This window comes from Neolamprologus multifasciatus, chromosome 1 (assembly GCF_963576455.1).
Source record: "Neolamprologus multifasciatus chromosome 1, fNeoMul1.2, whole genome shotgun sequence".
In the NCBI taxonomy this organism is placed as follows: Eukaryota; Metazoa; Chordata; class Actinopteri; order Cichliformes; family Cichlidae; genus Neolamprologus; species Neolamprologus multifasciatus.
The window spans coordinates 24,898,117-24,921,801 of NC_140439.1; the positions used below are offsets into that span (position 1 = coordinate 24,898,117).

Below are 23,685 nucleotides of genomic sequence, written 5' to 3' on the forward strand. Positions count from 1 at the left end.
ACAAAGCAGGAAGAGACTGAGACCAGTGGGTCTCTTATTTGTGCTTATATGTACACATTAGTGTGACACTCTGAATGTATGAATGAAATGTATAAAGATATGAATGAAAACATGGAATTGTCTGTGAATAGTGACTTCTGAACACAAGAGGGGGGGGGGGGGGGGGCGAGTCTGTTACCATCCAATCAGAAGCAGGAAGCAGAGAGAGGGTCTCAGTGAAGCAGAGCGGTGATTGGTTCAGTTTGGGACTGAATGACTCTGCAGCTCAGAGAATGAAACAGTTACCAGTGCAGCTGTCAAAGATGAGGCTCACTACATTTCTACTAATTCACAGAACGAGCGCAAAGACCAAGCTGATTTCATGTAGGCAAGCATGAGCAGTAAGAATGCAAATATTTAAAGGCACAATCACATTTTTTAAAACAAAAAAACATGCATCTCTATCAGTACTGAAGCACTTTTATAAGCATATTTTTACATAGTTTCCTGTTAACTTATGCCTTTAAAATCAGCCAAAGTCAGAGGGAGAGGTGCTGAATTAGAGCCAAATGGAACACAATGGGACTATTAAAAAAAGAAAAAGAAGAAAAGAAAACAAGAAGCAAAAGCTGTTTTGAAGGATCCATAAAATATTTATTTATAAAATATATACAGTAAATATATACAGTCTGATACAAACATACATCCTTAAGATCAAACACTGCCAACTACCAGTGTTTACTGGGATCTGAACTATTTAGTCCTCAAACTCAGCAGCATAAAGCACTTGCTGAAATTTCATTCGCACCTCCATCCTTTTTTTAATGGTTAGCCTCTTGAGTGACGGCAAGAGGCTGAGCAAAAACAGTTCATCCTCATCTCTGAGGTTGCTGAGGGGATCTGCAGAACTTATCTCCGTTTCTGCGGATGTTTGTCTTTTGCGCTTAAGAGAGCCTCCCACGTCCTGATCACTGGTCGGAAAGGACTCCGGAAGAGAAAAGCTGGTGCTGACGACAGGCAGAGAGCCCAGCTGCGCCTTCTCCTCTTTGTCTTGCTCCTTCTCAGCGTTGCCTGCTCTACTAGCTACCTGTGTGGTGTGAAAACAGAAAACAAACACTGGTTAACACGGATTGCAACACACTACTGATTACGCTCAGTGATTTTCTTCTTTTTTTTCCAGATTGCAGTCAAACGCCAGACTTTTGCAATATTTCACTGTCTACCCCAAGATGGAGTGGTGAGCCAGTGTCCCAACATCCAATGGGAAAGAAGGCTTTTCCACTAGCACCTACTTCGCTTGACTCGGCTTTGGTTGTTTTCTATTACAATTGAGTACCAGCTCAATGTAGATAGGGTCTTCATAGGAAGGCAGCTGGAAAGAATCATCTAGTGATGTCACCTCCTGGCCAATCAGTGGCATGTAGTCTGTTTAATGTGATTGAGCTCGCTTAAAATCCCAGCCATGTAGGTACTAAAAATGTACCTGGTATCAGGTACTAGTACCTAATTAAAAACACTAAAAAGTCGAGTCAAGCAGGTTAGGTGCTAGTGAAAAAGAGACAGAAATGCTCATGGAGAAGCAGTTGATTAAGACCAGCTTTAATGAACCAGACGGTAAACATTTGCTGCAAAATCACAGCAGGATGCAAAGAAAAGGAAAACACGTAAACACTGGAGTAGCTTTCACTGGTGCAAACTACTGGTTTACAGTCTAAAACTACAAACTGCTAGTTTTAGACTGTAAAGATCAACGCTTTACAATAACGGTTATAGCTTTTGTCTGAAAAAAAAAATCCTGGTTCTGAGCAGGGATCCTGTCATCTCTTTACTTCACAATTTATCTTGTTCAGGGTTCCAGAGGGGCTAGAACCCAACCTACACCGAGTGCAAGGCAGCGCTAAAACAGAGAGGCAGACATCTCAAACCTACACCCCCTCAGCCAAATTAGATTCACCAATTAGCATAACATCTATGTCTTTGAACTGGACCAGGAAATTTGACCCCAGAGCCTTCTCCCTGTCAGACAACAGTACTAGCCACTGCATCAACCTCATCTCACAACAAGGGCAAGTACACTGACTCTAAAACTTTCACCTCTACCTGTCGCCTGTTCTACTTCTTTCAACTGCTCCCCATAGGGGTCATCTGCCTTCATCTCACCCTATCCCTCGAATCTTCCTCTGTCACACAAACCCTCTGCTAGTCCTCCTTCATTGCTGAGCTGTACCTCTGATACAGTTATTTCTAATCTTGTTCATCCTCATCACTCCTAATTAAATAATCTGAGCATCTTCAACATTGCCACCTCCGGCTCTGCCTCATGTCTTTTCATTAACGACCTACAGGAGAAATTTTTAGTTAAATTATGCAAATTCTGATTACATTTAGCTTTAATAAATGTATGTGATACTGTTCTGTTGAAGGCTGATTAGACAACAACGTTATGTTACTGGCCAATATTAGTTCATTCCAGAAAACTGACTGAGGTTCTTAAGCAAAACAGTTTGTGCAAGACAGAAATATTAAAATATCCAATCGAGACCAAATTTTATTTAAAAAAAAAACCTTTTAAAAAGCACAAATATGACAAAGTACTGTCATACAAACAAATGTAAACATAAAATTTAGAGGCTGTATCGATGACTGAAACCCCTGTATAGTGTACTATTGAAATGGATAAATAAAGTTTATATTGTAAGTATTGACCTAATTACAATGTTACAGAGATAAGTTCCCTTATTAATAAAATAAATAACTCACAACAGCTTCAGAAATTGAGCATGTGTTAGTTTATCTACAGTAATATGGTTGCTACTTTTGGACTTCCAGGTGCTTTTATTTGGAAAAACGGATATTGTTATAGGCATCTGTTCGTAATGACATAGCTGGACGTTTTCTTGATTTTAGCGAACACAATATATATACTATGATGTTTACGATATTTAGCCATTTATATATTCTTGTTTATCCGTGCAGAGTTTCAACACTATGCAACAGTTCGGTATGATGGCGGTCACTATGGCCTTTACTAAGTTAGTTAGCTGTAGCTAAGCTACGAAGCTTAGCAAAAGCTAATCTACTAAACATAAAAATGCATTTTACCGAATGGCGGACACACACTTCTGGCTCCCCCATGCCTCTTTCTCCTCTGGGTTTGACATAGGCGGTGAGCCAGGATAGCTGGCTGTACAGCACGGGGGTATGCCTGTCTGCCGGGTCCTCGTTGTCGTCCAGCAGGGGGAAGTGTCTCTTGGCCAGTCGCTTCTTCGCTTTACAGAACTTGTCGCGCAGATTTTTCCATTTCAGCTTCACCTCTTCCTCCGACTTTCCCATGGCGTCCGCGATCTCTTTCCACGACAGATGCCCCTTCATGTTGTCTTTGTAGTCCCGCCGTCTCGGATCGTACAGATTCGGGTGTTCACGTATCAAATCTGCCAGCTTCTTTTCCATCGAGTTCATTTTGTTTTCCGTTGGTTCACTTCTTCACCGCGAAGTCCTTTCGTCGACAGACCGCGATTTCGGTTCGTTTTTCTCGGTAGAGTCTAACCGGCAGGAGGAAGTACTAACTTCGCAGATTTCAAAATAAAGGTTATTCTCTGGACTTTTGTGACACATGACATCCTACAGTAAAAATTCCTTACCATGAAAAAAATAGGAAAATTGGAGAAATATGAGCTACAGATACTACTTTATTTTAAAGCAGAACATGAATTAAATATAATTCATGTACTGCATTTTAGCAGTTTAGCATTGTGTACATTATTTTTCTATTTTAACTGTTTTCTGATCATTTTTTCTGCTCTGCTGTAACAAGTAAATTCCTGTGTGGCAATAAAAATCTACATCTGTCTATCCTATGTGTGTAATTGCAGTGCTCAAACATGAAAATAATAGATGCACACTAACGTGACTTAAAAGAAAAGTTAATTCACACGAGGAAGGCTAAAATATGCAGGAAAAAAATACGCCACATATCAAACAAGCAAATTCTGAAAGCATATCCAAGCACAAAGCTGTGGAAATTAATGCAGTTTATAATTGTTTGTGTGTTGTATCGGCATGTAACTGTCACCCCAAGGTTTAAATTCAAATGTGTGGTTCTCCAATAGATGGCGTATTTGCTCTATTCTTCTCACCCATGCTGTGTGGGTTTATCACGTACTCCGTTAAAACACAGTAAAAGCTGTAATAATTGTGCATGTGACTTTAACTTTGCACAGAAACAGCTCTTACCGAAGTCATCAATGACCTGAAGATCAACAGTGACTCACAATGAGTTTCAGTCAGTTCTACCTGACCTCACTGCTGCCTTCAACACATTGACACTTCAAAGTTTTAGATTTGCAGAAATAAAAAGTCAGTCATGGGTTCCTAACGGAACAGTCCTTGCTCCATTACTCTTTAACCTTTACATGTTCCTGCTTGGTGCTGTCATAAAGAATCACGATATATCTTGACATTCTTATGCAGATGATCCAGGGTTATACTTATCATTTTCCTCTGATGATCTAACCCTTGTTCACAAGTTAATACCTGCACTTATCTAATGGTTGCCTCAAACCTTTTAGAACTGAAGATTTGTTCATATTTATCCATTTCTATGTAACACTGTGAAGAATTTGGGAATCTTGGCATTATTTCGGATTGTGATCTAAGTTTTTATTCATCATATTAATAAGGTCACCAGAACTGCTTTCTATCACTTAGAAAATATATAAAAAAGTTATAAAAGTCTTACCATTGTTGGAACTTGATAGTTCTGAAAGCATGACAGAAAAGCTGGTTATGACACAAAAGCCCTTATTAACATAGCTATCCATTGGCAGACAGTTGTTGTTGTTTTTTAGATGTATATGTTATAAATAAAGAAAATATACTTGAAAAATTCATCGGTTCAACATAAATAATCATTTGAGCAGAGTGTTACACTTGATCTATACAGTATTTGTGTTGCTAACATGTAAATATTTTCTATATTAGTCCTGTTCAGATATTTATGCAGCCTTTATCACAGGACATCAGATTTTATTTGAAGGAGGCAATGCTGATCTGTGACAGATCACACATGGCCTCCGTTTCTCCTCACCTGGTGGGCTCCTCGTGCAGGACACTGCAGATTACAGGGATGACACAAAGGATAACACCAACTACCAGGACATCAGCTCTGATCATAGGGATGTCACATGTGATTCGCACCCTGTTACAGTCACTATTATAATATAACTGTCTAGACTACCTATAGGTCCCAAAAGGGGAGGCAACATATTATTAGTATCCAGAAAGTCAAGACACCTTCATTTAAAAGGACAACACTGATTATACACACAGCATGAGACATATTTACCCGTTTAATCTACTGAACTGGTAAACATGCAGAGTTGCTGTTCTTGTTGGCACAGAAACAAATCATCCACTACTTTAAAGTGTTGTGAAGGGCTGAAAGCTTTAGAAAACATTTTAATTTATTAATAAAATTCAGCTTTTGGATATTACATTGTGCAGATGCGGAAAAATAATATTAACTCAGATTTTTTTTTATTGTAGACCAATCACAAACTATTTCAGGCTATCGGCATCCAGAGCCACAAGCAGCAGCATTAGTGTTTCTGGAAACCTGACGTGTAGGAATTTGCTCTAATAACTCGATAGCTCATAAAAACTATAAGTGTAAATAAAATAACATTAGGCAGTTGTAGAAAATACTTCTGTCAGGTGATTAGTAACAACTTTAAATATAAAAAAAAATCAGAAAATAATTGGGAAATATTGGGAAAATATGCGGTAAATAGACTGCTGTATTTAAAACAGACTTTCTAACCCTATACAGCAGGGGTGTCAAACATGTGGCCCAGAGGCCCCACCTGGCCCAAGAAATTGCCCATTTGAGCCACTGGATGTAAATGCTAAGAAATGGTAAGAATTGAAATAAGTACTCCAGTTTCTGGTGTGGCAATGCCAGAATTACCCTGGAGTGGACAAGTAAGAACATTTGGAGTATTTTCCCCACACAGTGTACGTGTATAAACGGCTACCTAGGGGGAGCCAAAGACCAAAATGAGCAGAAATCATCTGAAGGAAGTAGAAGCAGTCAGTGCAACTGGCAATAACCATAAAACCTTTACCTTCAGTTTGATTTTGAAGATATCCACAGTTTTTATCAAATCATTGGCATTTAAATTATCCTTGGCAGACAGTTGTGATGAGTGCTGAACCGGAGAAAATGTATCTTTAGTCTGTGGCACCTCAGCGTCTGGAAGCCAACTTATAATGGGTATGGGTATCTTCCTTTATAGTATCATGATGGGTGTTGTTGTGCTTCAGCAGCTTTGCCTGCCAGGCTGTTCAGGAATGTGAACCACTGACCTGTTGTTCACAAGGTTACCGCTGCCAACATTTGGCTACTGTCCTCTACAAATGTTTATTTTCTGTACTGTGCTACTGTCCTTGCAAGCCCCGCTGAAGTATCCTGTTTCACGATGAACTCGTCTGCGTTTAAAATAACAAAGTATTACTGTAACAACTGTGTATTTACTAAATCTGGAACAATCTTGATTAAAAAAATGAATGGGTTCGTAAAGCTGTTTGCCTGCTATCTTATCTTCTTTACTGTGGGTGACTCAACATCCCAAATCATCTGGACACACACTTTCCCTCAGCCACAAGCACATCCTCTGTAGTGAGAGTGACATATTTATCATCAGGGGAAAAGGAGGAGCGAGATACACCACCTAAAAACAGACACTGATCAGGTAGTCATAGATAAGTCTGTGAGCGAGTGTCTGACCCAACAAGCTTTGCCAGCATGAGGCAGATCAGTGAAAAACAGTATCTCTGAATGGGCAGTTTAATGGGAACAGTGAGTTAATCATCTTCAAGTGCTAAAAAAGTCGTTTTATCATTCATGTCTAGACCTGATAATCTTAATATCTGGTGAGAAGGAGATACATTTTCCAACCCAATTCATCCTCTGCTCTGTGTGTGTGTGTTGTTTCAGAGCAGCTCTTTCCCAGAGCAGTGATAAATGTCACCTCAGCGGGGCCTTTAACACCTATGCTGGTGTAAAGGCTGACAGGGTTGGGGTGGGGCGTGAGAAGTCTGGGGTTCACACCTCACTGAGGATAGGAGATGATCCTGTAACTGAGCTTTTAATACACACACACACACACACACACACACACACACACACACACACACACACACACACACACACACACACACACACACACAATCCTACCTAGGACACAAAACTCATTTCACTTTACTCAAGCTAAATAGAAATCCTGTGTTAACATACAATAGAATCCACGGAAGCATCAATATCCAAATTCAAACATTATTTGAGTAGCATTTTGCAGTTTCTTTGCCATCATATTGCATCTATAATGTTATGTTGTGGTTTTTCTATTTTGCCTGCTTTGACAGCACACTTTCACACAGTTTTGAATATTGCAGCATCATTAAATTAACCAGCATGTTAAAACGGTTCAGGCTACAACTGTGTCACCAACATTAAAATACATGTAAATATATGTTTCATTCAAATTGCAACCTTTTCTGCATGCAATAGAAACAGTCACCTGTCTGCATGGTCCGCACAAGTGTCTGGATCTGTTGTTGAGGAATTGCTGGGTAAGAGCAACCTGCAGCCGTGCAGTGGTCATTAGCTGTTGCTGCCTCTGTACACATCAACCCAGCCTGTCCCGGCATATGCAATAAGAGACACCCGCATAAATACATGCTAAGAAGTGTCTGGATGGCACAAGCACAGGTTGCAGCACCTCATCTTGGTACTTCTGTCCAGTCAGATTTCAAACAAGAACATTCAGATGAGAGATGGCGCTGCAGCAACAGTTTGGACACACATGAGGTTTGAGAATGCAGTAAACTGAAGCAATTCTGAGTGATTTCATTTGTGTGTGGTAAACAACTTCCCAGTCCCATCACTGTCTAAAACCAATGAACCAAAAACTGCTCACAGAATATGCTTGGGTTAAAGAGATTAAATTAATGTACTGAGAAATGGATTTAACAAAGACTCAGATATATTTCATAACGTAAAACTTTTATAAATATAAAGTGTTGACTGCCTAAAAGGAATTTTGGCTAACTTACCATTTTACTTTTGTGTTTTCATAGAAGCAGTAAATCATGATATAGTTCACGTCTCTTATTCAGCCTACTGAGAAACCATTCCGTGCACGCTTTACTGAACTAGTGGGCTCACTCACAATTGTCGTCATATTAGGATTTTTCGTTGTGTTTTGTGGCTTTGTGAAGCCAGATGTTTTTTACAGACACAAACAAAGTCCTGAAATTATTCAAAATGACAAATTTGTTTTTTTTGCACAACACGTCAAGTACAACATAAATTTTTCATAAAGATTGGGAAATCTCTGAACCAGCCTGAATCTTAGGAGTTGAATTAAAGTGCCCACAATCACACTGTGGGGGCGTGACAAGGCTCCACACTGTCAGTGTATGCCTATCCTTTAAACTCTGCCTCTGTAACACAGACTCACATACATCCTGTTCCTTTTGGCACATACATGTTAAAGAGAGACGCAGACTCATTTGTACTATTTAAGGCTTCAGTGAGACGTCTTCCTCCTTCCTTTTTTCTGCCCTGCATCTTACTCATCTTCTGGGTGTGAGAATTGTCAGCGAGCTGAAGTCTCTCATTAACTCTGGAGCTCTTTAGTGTTTTCTCCCTTATTACACACACGCGCGCGCACACACACACACACACACATACTAATTTAGCAGGAGTTGCAAATGATTTGGGATATTTTCCTTTTTCTCCTGCCAAGTGAGCAGTCGTTTAAAAAAATATTAACCGTTCACTGAGCCATGCTTTCATTACTAAGATCATAAACTAAACAACTTCTTTTCCGTATATGATCTCATATGTTTGACTTTATTGACAGAAAACGAAGTTTTAACAAACACAATTTCAGTCCACTTAAACCTGGAAAGCAGTTTTTAAAACGCTTCATCTGTCAGTGCGAAGACGAACAGCTCAACGTGAGCTGAAGACCAAAATGATGCATGGTTTGGGCCACATAGGTTAACCACATGACAGTACAAAGGACAGTAACTGGGGATGTGTGTGCATTTGTCAGACCTATGCTAAGGGGAAGTGTCTGTGCTTATCAAAGAACAGGTTGAGCTGACATCTAAATGCTGAAGTGCTACCAGCTTTTTAAGTTGGCTGATACCTCCTACCGCCTTCCCCCACAGACACAGTGTAGAGTGTTTGTGTGTTTGGAGACGTATTTGAATATTAATCATCTGAAACACACTTTAAGGTGAAGACTCTGCAAACAGAGAGCGATCTTCAGTGTCATGGCTGTAGTTGGCCTCCTGTATTTTTAACTGTTTTCCCCGTTTTAGCTGAAATCTGGGAACAACATGGACACATTAAAGAAAATGTGTTTCTTTCAATTACTTAGAGCATTTAAACATGGTGATAGATGTTTAAAGTATACGATAAATACACTGATTTACCCACTTTATTATCAGGGTTACTGCTAATAGTAACTAACAGTTGCATTCTAATGCCAAATTACAAGTTTAACATTTGCAGTTAATTTCTTCCATTATTTCTTTCAACCAGACATTTACCAGCCAAGTCATGTACAAAAATGATCAGAGCAGTTCTTCCCATTTCAGGGTGCATTCACATGTTCCCTTTTGAGAAGTAACTGTTGCAGTTATTCGAACCCAGAAGAATATGCTTTGAATTTTCTAGTGAACATCAAAGTGGTCCTTCTCTGTCCAGCAGCGTGGACAAGAAGCACAGTGCATGTGCAGATCCAGTTCAGCATCTGTGCCTCTTGAGAAATAAAATAATGAAAGACAGAATCTTTTGGCCAAACCTGCCAGCCTCGGGTGAATTTCTTGTAATGTCTGTGAAGGTTCTCAGTCATCCAGGTCATCGTAGTCAAAAGGAGCTTGCAAAGAAAAGCGTCTGGACTTCTTTAAGTTACTTGAAGACGTTTCACCTCTCATCCGAGAGGCTTCTTCAGTTCTGTTCAGTTCTTCTCAGAACTGAAGAAGCCGCATTTTCTCTCCCCCCCCCCCCCCTGTTTTTTGGAGGGGGGTTTCATGGAAACAACTCTAGATTGGATACCAGCATCACTGTCAGTCCATTTTCTTATCCACTTCCAGGTTGGAGTGGGTCTGGAGCCTATCCCAGCTGCCATAGTCAAGAGGCAAGGTATACCCTGGATAGGCCAATCTATCACTGGGCTAACGCAGAGTGACAGATTCACACTCACATTTAGAATCAATAAATAACCTAACATTCATGTCTTTGGACTGTAGGAGGAAGCCAGAAATCCTATACGGGCACAGGGGGATCAGGCAGACTCCGCACAGCCTCACAGAACCTGCTTGCTGTGGGATTGCTGTGGGACACACATACACACTGTATGAGTGTCAGAGAGTCACTCTGATCAAAGCCTTTTCTTTCAGACATTTGCAGTAATGATTTTGATTTACACAGAGGAGGATGCCACTGCGGTGCAGCAGACTTGAGGATGTCAGTCTGATCAATGACTAATTAAGATAAGTGGCCTGGTTTATTAGGGCCTCTGTTCTCACACAGTGTGTCTTCACAAACCAAACCAACTCGAACTGCTAACACCTGTTGTTCACAGGTTTCCTTATACAAGGAAATAGATCATGTGCTGAATGTGTTGGAGTTGCTTAAACCGTGTGACTAAATCAAAAAGAAATGATTACGAGCACAACTAAAAGCAAAATGGCAAAGAGCACAAACCAGAATATACTGAGGAGAGCAGAACATCTTGTCACTTTTTGAAGAAGTGATTTGGAAGAGCTGCAGATTAAAGCAGATTTTTGGAGTAATTATCCCACAGGAGGATGAGCAGTCCTGCATTGAGCTGTGGGATTTCCCTGTTATCCTGACCTTTGACCATGACCTGCTATCCCCACCTCCCCAACCTGCTTGCTTGTTAACCTGAGCGTCATGCGTGTGACCCATCAGCACTTCAGAGGAAGTGCCAACAGAAAGTCATCTGTGGAGGGTTAAAGCGTTACTGACAGACAGGGAGTGAGACAGACACTTCCTTTCCCTCACTCAATGAGAGTGAGGGAAAGGAAGAAAGAGAAGCACAGAGTCTGCATGTCATGATTCATGCATTAACACATGAATGCCATTGAGCAGTGGAACAGGCAGGCAGCAGGGGGGACAGCATATGCATGCAACCAAAGATCGAGTTAAAGGGAGAATCCACAGCAAAACAAATCCATGTGTGCTGGTTTTCCCTTAAGCTGCAGGGCTTAAAAAAACAAACATACCCACATAAATATATCTACAACAGTACCATAAAACATATATGTGTGTATATATATATATATATATATATATATTAGGGGTGCAACTAGGGATGGGTATCGTTTAGGTTTTATCCGATACCGGTGCCAAACTGGTACTTTTGAAACGGTGCCGGTGCTTAAACGGTGCTCAAACCGGTGCTCAAACCGGTGCTTAAAGAATGGAGAACACAAAATTGGTCCAAAAACCTCTCATGTTCAGCTGGTTTTTTTTTTGTAAAAAGATAACAATGTTGACCTTTTCTGCAGCTATAGGGCATATATGGTATCACTCTTGGCTGGAAGCAGTGCTTAAACAATGGGGGAAAAAAACACAAACTTTGTCCAAAAACCTCTCATGTTTAACTGTTTTCCACTTTTTCTTTGGTCATTTTAGCCTTTTTGGCCAGGGTGAAGGGAGTATCTGCCATCAATCAAGAAGACAGCTGCATGTAACTACGACAGTGTTTGCTAGTTCACCTTACATTCATTAATGTAATAACGTGGTTAGCCTACTCAACGTAAATTATACACGAACAACATGAAGCTACTCACGCAGAGAAGAACGGCTGCTGCTGCCATCATCATCCGTCACCACCACACCCGCAGTAGATGCGCTCGGTGTGAGATCTCGCAGCAAGCTATCAAATACGGCGCTTTTAAAAAAAAAAAAAAAAAACGCTATGCGTCGCCAGGTGTTTCATCGGATTTGAGGTGTTACCTCCTCTGCATAGTATCAGCTTAAAGCACTTGTTGCAGGCTGCTGAGTTTGCATCTTTTTCTGTGAAGTACAGCCAGACATTTGACCGCTTCGCCTTGGGCATTTTTAATCTGTAGCTCTGCTCTAAAAGGGCCCGCCTACTATCCTCGGAAACGTAAAATGATTGGCTAGAACTCCATGTGTGTGACATCTCAGGAAAAAAAAGCACCGAAATAAAGCACCGAAATGTGCGCTGCTTTTCGGTCTGGTTACTACCGTTTATGTCAGAACCGGTGCCATCATGGCACCGGATACCGGTACCCATCCCTAGGTGCAACGATACTCGTATCTGTTATGTGATGGCTGCGTGCAGGCAGGAGAAGGACCCAAAGTGCAGACTCCGGAGACAGAAAGTAACTCAACACAGTTTTAATTTTAAACTCAAATGTAACATAACTGAAAATAACAAAATAGACTTACACCAGAGGACTGAGAAAAAACACACAGCTAAATAAACGGTAGATCGCGACAATGACAAACTGAAACACAGGGCTTAAATACATAGAGGGAGCAATCAGGGAATGGACAACAGGAGGGAAACACAGCTGGGGCAAATCAGAACTGACAAGACAAGGAAGCGTAAACTGAACACACTGAGATAAGACAGAGACCTTCAAAGTAAAACAGGAAACACATAACACAGACTGAACAAAAGACACAGACTCACATGCAGGCACTACAACAGAGGGAACAGAGATGTGGGACCAGGGCAGACACAGACACTGACTGGACACGGGGATATAGCAGACAGGGGAGACAGCAACTAAGGATTACACAGAGACAAACCATAAGACATGACTCTAACGAAAACCCAAAGACTAGAAATTATAAATAATATAATAAACTCAAAACCCCTGGGTCAACGACCCAGGCATCCTAACAGTATCCCCCCCTAAAGGGCTGGCTCCCAGACAGCCCAACCCGAAACACCAAAACAAAAAACAACCCAACCAGGGTGGGCGGCGGGGGAACAGGATGGAGGGACCGAAACGAAACAAACACACGGAGCCAGAGACAAAAGATACAGGGAGCAAAAGCCCAAAACAGAACAAAACAACAGCACTGCGGCCCAGCAACAGTCCAAAAGAAAACAGACAAAAAGCCCATGAAAGGCGCAGAGGCCCAGGCACCAGTCTCGAAAAAGTTCAGGAGGCCGGCCCGGAGGCAGGTGGCCCAAGAGCCAAGAGAACAGCTCAGGGGGCCGGGCAGGCGGGAGGCACCGGCGGCTTTGACGCAGGTCAGGAGGCCGGCCGGGCGGGAGGCACCGGCGGCGACCGAGCAGGTCAGGAGGCCGGCCGGGCGGGAGGCACCGGCGGCGACCGAGCAGGTCAGGAGGCCGGCCGGGCGGGAGGCACCGGCGGCGACCGAGCAGGTCAGGAGGCTGTCCGTGACGGCAATGACGTCCAGTCATCGGCCCGGAAAGTGGCCGAACAGGCCGGACAGGACGAGCAGGCCGGACAGGACGGGCAGGACGAGCAGGACGGACAGGACGAGCAGGACGGACAGGACGAGCAGGACGGGCAGGCCGGGCAGGCCGGACAGGACCAGACGGCATGGGGACCTCAGGCGCAGACGAAGATAGATGGAGCGAGGCAGGACCAGGCGACGCCGAAGGCGAAGACACGGAGGCCGGACCAGGCGACGCCGAAGGCGAAGACACGGAGGCCGGACCAGGCGAGGGCGAAGACTCGGAGGCCGGACCAGGCGAGGGCGAAGCTGCAGGCGACGCAGGTCGCTGGACGGGCCCCTCGGACCCTCCAGCGGAGGCAGGAGGCAGGACGGGCCCCTCAGACCCTCCAGCGGGAACAGGCGGCAGGACGGGCCCCTCGGACCCTCCAGCGGGAACAGGCGGCAGGACGGGCCCCTCGGACCCTCCAGCGGGAACAGGCGGCTGGACGGGCCCCTCGGACCCTCCAGCGGGAACAGGCGGCTGGACGGGCCCCTCGGACCCTCCAGCGGGAACAGGAGGCTGGACGGGCCCCTCGGACCCTCCAGCGGGAACAGGCGGCTGAAGCGGTCCCTCGGACCCTCCAGCGGAGGCAGGAGACTGGACGGGCCCTTCGGACCCTCCAGCGGGAACAGGCAGCGGAAGCGGTCCCTCGGACCCTCCAGCGGGAACAGGCGGCTGGACGGGCCCCTCGGACCCTCCAGCAGGAACAGGCAGCTGAAGCGGTCCCTCGGACCCTCCAGCGGGGGCAGGAGACTGGACGGGCCCTTCGGACCCTCCAGCGGGAACAGGCAGCGGAAGCAGTCCCTCGGACCCTCCAGCGGGAACAGGCGGCTGGACGGGCCCCTCGGACCCTCCAGCGGGAAGAGGCAGCTGAAGCGGTCCCTCGGACCCTCCAGCGGGAACAGGAGGCTGGACGGGCCCCTCGGACCCTCCAGCAGGAACAGGCAGCTGAAGCGGTCCCTCGGACCCTCCAGCGGAAGCAGGAGGCTGGACGGGCCCCTCGGACCCTCCAGCGGAGGCAGGCGGCTGGACGGGCCCCTCGGACCCTCCAGCGGGAACAGGCGGCTGGACGGGCCCCTCGGACCCTCCAGCGGGAACAGGCGGCTGGACGGGCCCCTCGGACCCTCCAGCGGAGGCAGGCGGCTGAAGCGGTCCCTCGGACCCTCCAGCGGAGACAGAAAGCTGAACGGGCCACTCAGCCCCTCCAGTGAAGACTGAAGACGGCTGGAGCGATTCTCCAGAACCCCCAGCGGGACCAACAGATGAAGGCCGGACGGGCCCCTCGGACCCTCCAGCAGGACCAGGTTGCAGAACAGATGAAGTGGGTGTGATGTCAGAATGTCCAGAGTCAGAATGCTCAAATGGAGCATCCAATAAACAGTCACCGTCTCCCCCGAGAGGAGTTTGCTCAGCTGTCCTGGAGTGGCGGCGGCCTGAACGCCGTTTCCTTCGGGATGAGGAAACAGGAACTGGCGGAGAAATGGAGACCTCCTCCTCATCCTCTGACCACATAGCCGCCAGGAAAAAGGCAGGCGAACGAGGACCCGGCTGGTGTGGGGAGGGAGAGGAAGTCCGTGGCAGTGTTGAGACAGGTGGAGAGTGTGTGTTGTCCTGGGGCAGCGGTTGGGAAGATGTAGTGAGTGAGAGAGCAAGCTCACCAGCCTTGACTTGCTCTCTCCAGGCAGTAATGGTGCCATCCAACTGAGTGTCCTTAGCAAACTGAGAGAGCTGAGGGTTATGACGGATGATGGCATCTACTGCACTTAGCCCAACTGCCATAGTCCGTAAATCCTGCGACTGGGCAATGCGGTCGAGCAGACTCACCATCCGCATCATCTCGCCGTCGAACTCCGAGGAAAAAGAGTCTGCGGGGTCCATGTTATGGTCGCGATCTTCTGTTATGTGATGGCTGCGTGCAGGCAGGAGAAGGACCCAAAGTGCAGACTCCGGAGACAGAAAGTAACTCAACACAGTTTTAATTTTAAACTCAAATGTAACATAACTGAAAATAACAAAATAGACTTACACCAGAGGACTGAGAAAAAACACACAGCTAAATAAACGGTAGATCGCGACAATGACAAACTGAAACACAGGGCTTAAATACATAGAGGGAGCAATCAGGGAATGGACAACAGGAGGGAAACACAGCTGGGGCAAATCAGAACTGACAAGACAAGGAAGCGTAAACTGAACACACTGAGATAAGACAGAGACCTTCAAAGTAAAACAGGAAACACATAACACAGACTGAACAAAAGACACAGACTCACATGCAGGCACTACAACAGAGGGAACAGAGATGTGGGACCAGGGCAGACACAGACACTGACTGGACACGGGGATATAGCAGACAGGGGAGACAGCAACTAAGGATTACACAGAGACAAACCATAAGACATGACTCTAACGAAAACCCAAAGACTAGAAATTATAAATAATATAATAAACTCAAAACCCCTGGGTCAACGACCCAGGCATCCTAACAGTATCGATATTGAACCGTTCGATACAGTGCTTTCGGTTCGGTACGCATACGTTATTTTAACTTTCCTTCTGGCAGTGCTGTCTGTGTTGAGCGCTCAGTGGATCTGCGCTCGACAGTGCAGTCTAGTAGTGATGGGTCGTTTGCGAACGAAATGGCTCTTAGAGCCGGCTCTTTGACGTGAACGAAGCGAGCCGGCTCCTTATCGCGAGCCGTCACGTGGGTTTTTTTTTTCTCTTTCTCTCAGCCTCTCTCTCGCACTTTTTTTCCGCTTCACTCAGCACGCAGCCTTGTGCTTTACGCTGGGCAGAGGGGGGAGGGGCGGTAGTTACACTCAGTAGCACAGGAACAGAGCCAGAGGGAGAGAGAGAGAAAGAGAGCCAGGGACAACAACATCACATTAGAAAGGTATAGTAATCATCCACAACTATTTTCAGTTGCAGATGATAAAGGATTCAGAAAGTTTATTCATGCAGGCCCATATGACAGAGAATATGCATCTTCTTTTTGTTTTCATATTTTAATTTATATTTAATTGTGTTGTGGTTTGCAGTGTTTTGTGTTGTTTCACTTTAAATTTGTAAAAGGAAAAAGCTGAAAATTTAAATAGTTAAAATTTGAAATGTGAATAGTTGGTTTTTGTATTATATGATTTATTTATTACATTTTATGTGGAGTGAATAAATAAAAGTATATTTACGGTGGCCCCTAGAGACAAAGCACATACAAACTCCAAAACACGTAAAAACTAGGGGTGCAACGATACACAAAATTCACGGTTCGGTTCGGTTCGATACTTTGGTGTCACGGTTCGATATTTTTTCGATACAAAAAAAATGTTCATGCCTTTTTATTAATTTGTCATTTATTAAATTTTCACGGCACATTCTGCACCACATCTCTGTGCGTTCATCATTTGTTTGAAGCCAGCTCACCTCCTGCAACCACTTTTCAGAGAATACGCGCTTCTTTTGTGGTTCGGACTCCTTCTGACATTTCTTTGGAGGTGGAGGAACATCACAGTAACTGCTTAAAGGAGCTTCTTCGACATCTTTAAGAGTTCTAAACAAATGTCTGTCCTCCTGAAAATCTTATGTACGCAAACACGCGTTGCAACTTCTTATCTTGTGCGGGTTTTTATTTTGACAGCGAATGCGCACCTGCGGACCACTTATGTGCAGCCCTGGTTATTTAGCTCGTCATATTGCAGCCACAGAAATTCTTTTGTCCATGAAACCATAAAGCTGCACTTTCTTTTTTCCTTATAGTCTGATTTGTCATAACCTTTCCGTTTTGTGGTAAGCTTTTCTTTGGCTGTCACTTCTTCACGCTGACCTGTCTTATTTGGCTCAGCAGAACTAAAATATATATCCTGCTGCTTTTACACACGCACTAACATAACGCTCAGCGATTCTCTGCGCGATCAACCTCTCACATGTTTAAGCTGCGGGAGATTTCACTTGTCATGTTTGCATAGTAAGCTAACGATTGATAAGACGATGTCAGAGGAATTGGTGCGCAAATTATCATCACTCACCAATCAGTACTGTCGCTCTCTATACACAGTTCACGCGATTGCAAAGTGAAAGCAAAAAACAAGCGCAAATTCAAACGCGATTTCAGTATGTCACATATTGACAGTGGCCGATGCCAATGACATAATTACCCAGCTACATTTCCAAAAGAATGCAAAAGCATTGACATATATTTTTCCTTCCTAGGATAGGCCGACGGGCAGGGCAGAGATAGATTTTGGTAGCCCGACTGGAAAAAAGCCCCGTCGGGCTAGCGATTTTGCGAGCCCTGTATCTGATTGAGGAATCACTCATCTTTGGAAAAGAGAGTTTATTATGGAGAAATGTCTCTTTCCAAAATAAAAGCTATACTATACGCTTCTTCTGGGCTATATTCTCAGCAGCATATTAAACATATCAGGTCCCCATAAGGAGAATCGTGTGCTAACGGCTGTCTAAATGACTCGGGTAAAGTTTGTAGCATGCTGCTTGTTGTTTTTCTCTGCTTCCACTTGTCTTTGCACTAGGATGATGTCGGAGTAAATGTGCAGTCATATTGGTTGTGTTCCCACTAGTGCTGTCAGCGTAAATCTGAAATGACATTAACGTCACAACACGGCAAATCTCCGTTAACGAGCTACCGCGGATCACCTCATGAGTGGGGCTGGAAGACGTCAACACATTAACGAGCTAACTGCGCTAACACACTAGTTCCCACCAATTGAGCATTGCTGGCACATCCAACATACTGTTTTACTTTTGTCCATGACAGGCTTACCTTCAGGGTCATACATCACATGAAAACCAAAATAGTTCCAAACGCCAGATCTGAATGAGGGTGGGGGAGGTTCAATTTGCCATGTTGCAACTAGCCTAGCTTCTGTCTCGCTAGCTTGCCCTGCGCTCAGTGAATCTGTGTTCGACTACTCCGCCTAGGCTGCACTGTCGAGCGCAGATCCACTGAGCGCTCAACACAGACAGCATCATCAGAAGGAAAGTTGATAAAATAAATTAAAAATGTTGTATCGTTCGATACATATGCGTACCGAACCGAAAGCACTGTATCGAACGGTTCGATATCGATACGAGTATCGTTGCACCCCTAGTAAAAACACGTACAAACTCCGAAGCACGTACAAACTCCGAAGCACGTAAAAACTCAAAACACGTACAAAAGACAGCAGAAGTGCTCCAGGATGCTGGCCGCAGTGTTGAGCTTTTGTTACCTAGTGGCTACACAAGCCAGCAAGTACCAACGGATTTGGTGTGTGGTAGTAACAGGTAAATGAACTTTTTTTTTTTAATTATTTGAATATATATGAGTGCCTGTGTATAAATACACAAACAATACACACATGCTTTCAATTGTGTAATTTAAGTGATCTAGTAGCTCTGCTTTGGAAGTTCAGTTCATGCTAGAAATGTGTCTTGGAGTTTGTACGTGTTTTGTCTCTAGGGGCCACCGCATATATTTATATATAAACATATATAAATAAAACCACTTTTTTTAACGTTAGTAATTCCTTTTGTGCATAATTTTATATTGTTGTTAATAATAAATTAATTAAAGCAACAAAACAACCTGAAGAGCCGGTTCGGAGCCAAAACTCTTTTTAGTGAGCCGAACCGAAAGAGCCGGATCTCTAAAAAGAGCCGGAAATCCCATCACTACAGTCTAGGCGGAGTAGTCGAACGCAGATTCTCTGAGCGCAGGGCAAGCTAGCGAGACAGAAGTTAAGCTCTCCTTGCAACATGGCAAATTGAACCTCCCCTACCCTCATTCAGATCTGGCGTTTGGAACTATTTTGGTTTTCATGTGACGTATGACCCTGAAGGTATGCGCGTCATGGACTAAAGTAAAACAGTATGTTGGATGTGCCAGCAATGCTCAATTACATGGGTGGGAACTAGTGTGTTAGCGCAGTTAGCTCGTTAACGTGTTGACGCCGTCCAGCCCCACGCACGGGACGATCCGCGGTAGCTCGTTAACAGAGATTTGCCGTGTTGTGGCGTTAACGTCATTTCATATTAAAGCTGACAGCACTAGTGGGAACACAACGAATATGACTGCACATTTACGCCGACATCATCCTAATGCAAAGACAAGTGGAAGCAGACAAAAACAACAAGCATGCATGCTACAAACTTTACCCGAGTCATTTAGACAGCCGTTAGCACATGATTCTCCTTATGGGGACCTGATATGTTTAATATGCTGCTGAGAGTATACCCCAGAAGAAACGTATAGTATAGCTTTTATTTTGGAAAGAGACATTTCTCTGTAATAAGCTCTCTTTTCCAAAGATGAGTGATTTCTACATCAGATTTATTTTTTTATTACTTTGTTGTTTCAGCAACATTAAATTTAAAAACTGTACTTTTGAGTTAAAACATATAATCATAATTTTAATAAATGACAAATTAAAAAGGCATGAACATTTTTTTTGTATCGAAAAAATATCGAACCGTGACACCAAAGTATCGAACCGAACCGGGAATTTTGTGTATTGTTGCACCCCTAATATATATATATGTAGATAGATAGATAGATATGTAGATATATATATATATATATATATATATATATATATATATATATATATATATATATATATATATATACACACACATATATAAGTAATTAAGTAATAATATATAAGTCAAAACTGAGGCCATCTGTTTAACAGCTAAAGTTGGCCAAAACTGGGTAACAGCAAGAAAAGAATCAAGGTGCTCCAATGGCCAAGCCAAGGCCACACCTAAACCTGTTTAAAATGCTGTGGTGGTCATCTATTTACAACTCAGATGGCCTGAAAGTACGTTATAGTCTTACAATATTAGAGAGAAAACCTCAACAATCAGACGCAAACACCTGAACCACTTGTCAACTGTGGTAAGGAAGAACTCCCCTTTAGCAGGAAGGGACCTCTGGCAGAATTAAGGATGGACAGACACCTACCGCAACCAGTTGATACTAACGTGTAAAGTAATACATAATTTTACATCTATTTTAGGTTTCAGGTTTGTGTGTCTTTCCACAGTTCTTAAAATATACTGCCCACTGTGCTTAGAGTATACTCCTCCACTCATACGCTGTGGATTACAGCTGTGGGAGCTAAACCCACAGACATCTGTAAAGATGGTTGTCTCACAGTACGAGACAAAACAATGGAAGGACTTTTTTGCTCATCATTAGGATGAACGCAAAACAGCAGCAGATGGGAGCTGTCACTGGGTCAGCCGACACTGCACACATCCTGCTCTTCACGTGTACAGAATTTAATAAAAACAAAGAAAGAGCAGGTAGAACTGCTGAGCAGATATTAAGACTCTGTGTGATTATATGTACTGGCTTGTAATGTTATAACTTTCTGGGATAGACTGACAGACCTGAAAAAGTGCACTGAATCCTGCTTCATACAGATAGGATTCAAAGTTAGATGGAGCAGGAAGATGAAGGGAAATAGAAAAGAGGGAAAGTGGAGTGATTCACTTCTAGTGATGGGATTTCCGGCTCTTTTTAGAGATCCGGCTCTTTCGGCTCGGCTCACTAAGAAGAGCCGGCTCTTTCGGCTCCGAACCGGCTCTTCAGGTTGTTTTGTTGCTTTAATTATTTAATCATTAACAATAATATAAAATTATGCAGAAAAGGAATTACTAATGTAAAAAAAGTGGTTTTATTTATATATGTTTATATATGGCCCCTAGAGACAAAGCACGTACAAACTCTAAAGCATATACAAACTCCAAAAAGCACGTACAAACTCCAAAACACATTTCTAGCGTTTACTGAACTTCCAAAACAGAGCTACCCAGATCACTTAAATTACACAATTGAAAGCATATGTGTATTGTTTGTGTATTTATAGACAAGCACTCGTATTTATTCAAATAATTGAAAAAAAAAAAGTTCATTTACCTGTTACTACCACACACCAAATCTGGTTGTTGATACTTCCTGGCTTGTGTAGCCACTAGGTAACAAAAGCTCAACACTGCGCCCTAGAAACCTGGAGCACTTCTGTTGTCTTTTGTACGTGATTCTGAGTTTATACGTGCTTCTGAGTTTTTACGTGTTTTGGAGTTTGTACATGCTTCTGAGTTTTTACGTGTTTTGGAGTTTGTACGTGCTTCTGAGTTTTTACGTGTTTTGGAGTTTGCACGTGCTTCTGAGTTTTTACGTGTTTTGGAGTTTGCACGTGCTTCTGAGTTTTTACGTGTTTTGGAGTTTGTATGTGCTTTGTCTCTAAGGGCCACCATAAATATACTTTATTTATTCACTCTACATGTAATAAATAAATCATATAATACAAAAAACAACTATTTACATTTTAAACTTTTAACTATTTAAATTTTCAGCTTTTTCCTTTTAAACAAATTTAACGTGAAACAACACAAAACACTGCAAACCACAACACAATTAAATATAAATTAAAATATTAAAACAAATAGAAGATGCACATTCTCTGTCATATGGGCCTGCATGATTTCTGAATCCTTTATCATCTGCAACTGAAAATAGCGGATGATTACTATACCTTTCTAATGTGACGTTGTTGTCCCTGCTCTCTTTCTCTCTGGCTCTGTTCCTGTGCTACTGCAGTGTAACTAACGCCCCTCCCCCCTCTGCCCAGCGCAAAGTACAGGCCGCGCATGCGGAGTTTAGCGGAAAAAAGGGCGAGAGAGAGGGTGAGAGAAAGAAGAAAAAAAAAACCTCACGGCTCCCAATAAGGAGCCGGCTCGCGTCGTTCACTTCAAAGAGCCGGCTCTAAGAGCCATTTCGTTCGCGAACGACCCATCACTATTCACTTCGGAAAACTGCAAACAAAACAAAGGAAGACATCAAGAGAAGAAGAATGGAATAAGCAACAGTTGGATCGTGGTCTGAGTTTGCAGCTAAAAGGCTCACGGACACACGCAGTCAGATGTGGTTTGCTGCTATACTTCGCATGCATACATACAGAATGCAGAGAGACGTTTTGGTTAACCATAACTAGTTGAGAATACTGTGGTCGGTAATGCTGTGTTTACTGAATTTTTTCTATGATTCAGCTGTTGTTGCACAACATCACGCCCCCACCATACACAGAGATATATTGTGTTCATTGTGTCTGCTTCTATGTTTTTCTGCATCTGTCAACTGAGATAGCTTCACAGCTGCTCAGGACAGAGCCAAGATACAAAAGAGACGGAGCAGAGACTCAGGAGAAACTTCTGTGTACCCGAAAACTTCTGTCACTCCTCGAGTGATTAGAAGTGGTCTTATCTTAGCAGGGTATAGTAAAAAGAAACAAAGATAACAAAACATCCTTTTTTTCTATTTACGTTAAGTCAAGGCTGAAAGAATTGAAAATTGAAACTGTGAAAATAATTAGAAGTAGAACGCCTGAACTATATGGACAAAAGCATTGGACCATCTCCACTTTTTAACTGCAGGAGATTTCTGACATTCTAAATCATAGGTGTCAAACTCTGACCCGCGGGCCAAATTTGGCCCGCAGCCTAATTACATTTGGCCCGCAAAGCCATACCAAATTATTATTAGAGCTGGTCTACTGGTATTATACAGCTAATATATATATTGTTTAGTATTAAGCTTTGCTTGTTCCATATTCAGTTTTTCAGCAAAACTTGTTTGAGTCCATAAGAAGAGATTCATTCTTAAATCTTTTTTTTATATATATTTTTTCAATAAATATTAATGTTAGCCTGCGACCTTGTTCCAGTTTTTGGCCCACTGTGTATTTGAGTTTGACACCCCTGTTCTAAATCCATATGCTCTGTTTGGGTGGGTCAAGTTCTTCCACAGCCTTTGTGAACCAGTCATGTTGGACCAGAAAAGGAACTAATATGTCTGTTAATGCGACGCATCCTCTAACTGGAATAAATCGCCCAGGCCAACCCCAGAAAAACAACCCTGTATTATTATCCCTCGTCCACCAAACGTTACACTTGGCAGGGTGCAGTCAGGGAGATGATGTTTTTCTGGTATTTACCAAACTCAGACCCGTCCGTTAGATAGAGAAGCATCAAAACCGAAGCAAAGCACTTCCTCACAGAAAGTAATGCTACATGGGTTTTCCCTTTTTTCGTTGTATTAATGTAGGGTCTTTACCTTACAATATGATATGTGGGACTATAGCTGCTTTTCCATTGCATG

General features: G+C 43.2%; 1 protein-coding gene across 2 annotated transcripts; it reads right to left on the bottom strand.

The window, feature by feature from the left end:
- Positions 1–476: 476 nt before the first annotated feature.
- On the bottom strand, positions 477–3,619 carry LOC146525813 (uncharacterized). 2 transcript variants are annotated; one of them, XM_085154015.1, is made up of 2 exons: positions 3,100–3,619; positions 477–1,066 (listed from the first exon to the last, which is right to left on the bottom strand). In XM_085154015.1, the coding sequence occupies exons 1-2, from the start codon at positions 3,436–3,438 to the stop codon at positions 737–739; spliced, it is 669 nt and encodes a 222-aa protein (XP_085010141.1). In that variant the 5' UTR covers positions 3,439–3,619; the 3' UTR covers positions 477–736. The 2 variants fall into 2 exon arrangements, with proteins under 2 accessions (XP_085010141.1, XP_085010135.1); XM_085154009.1 differs by having other exon boundaries at positions 500–1,066; positions 3,082–3,597.
- Between the last annotated feature and the right edge of the window lie 20,066 nt (positions 3,620–23,685).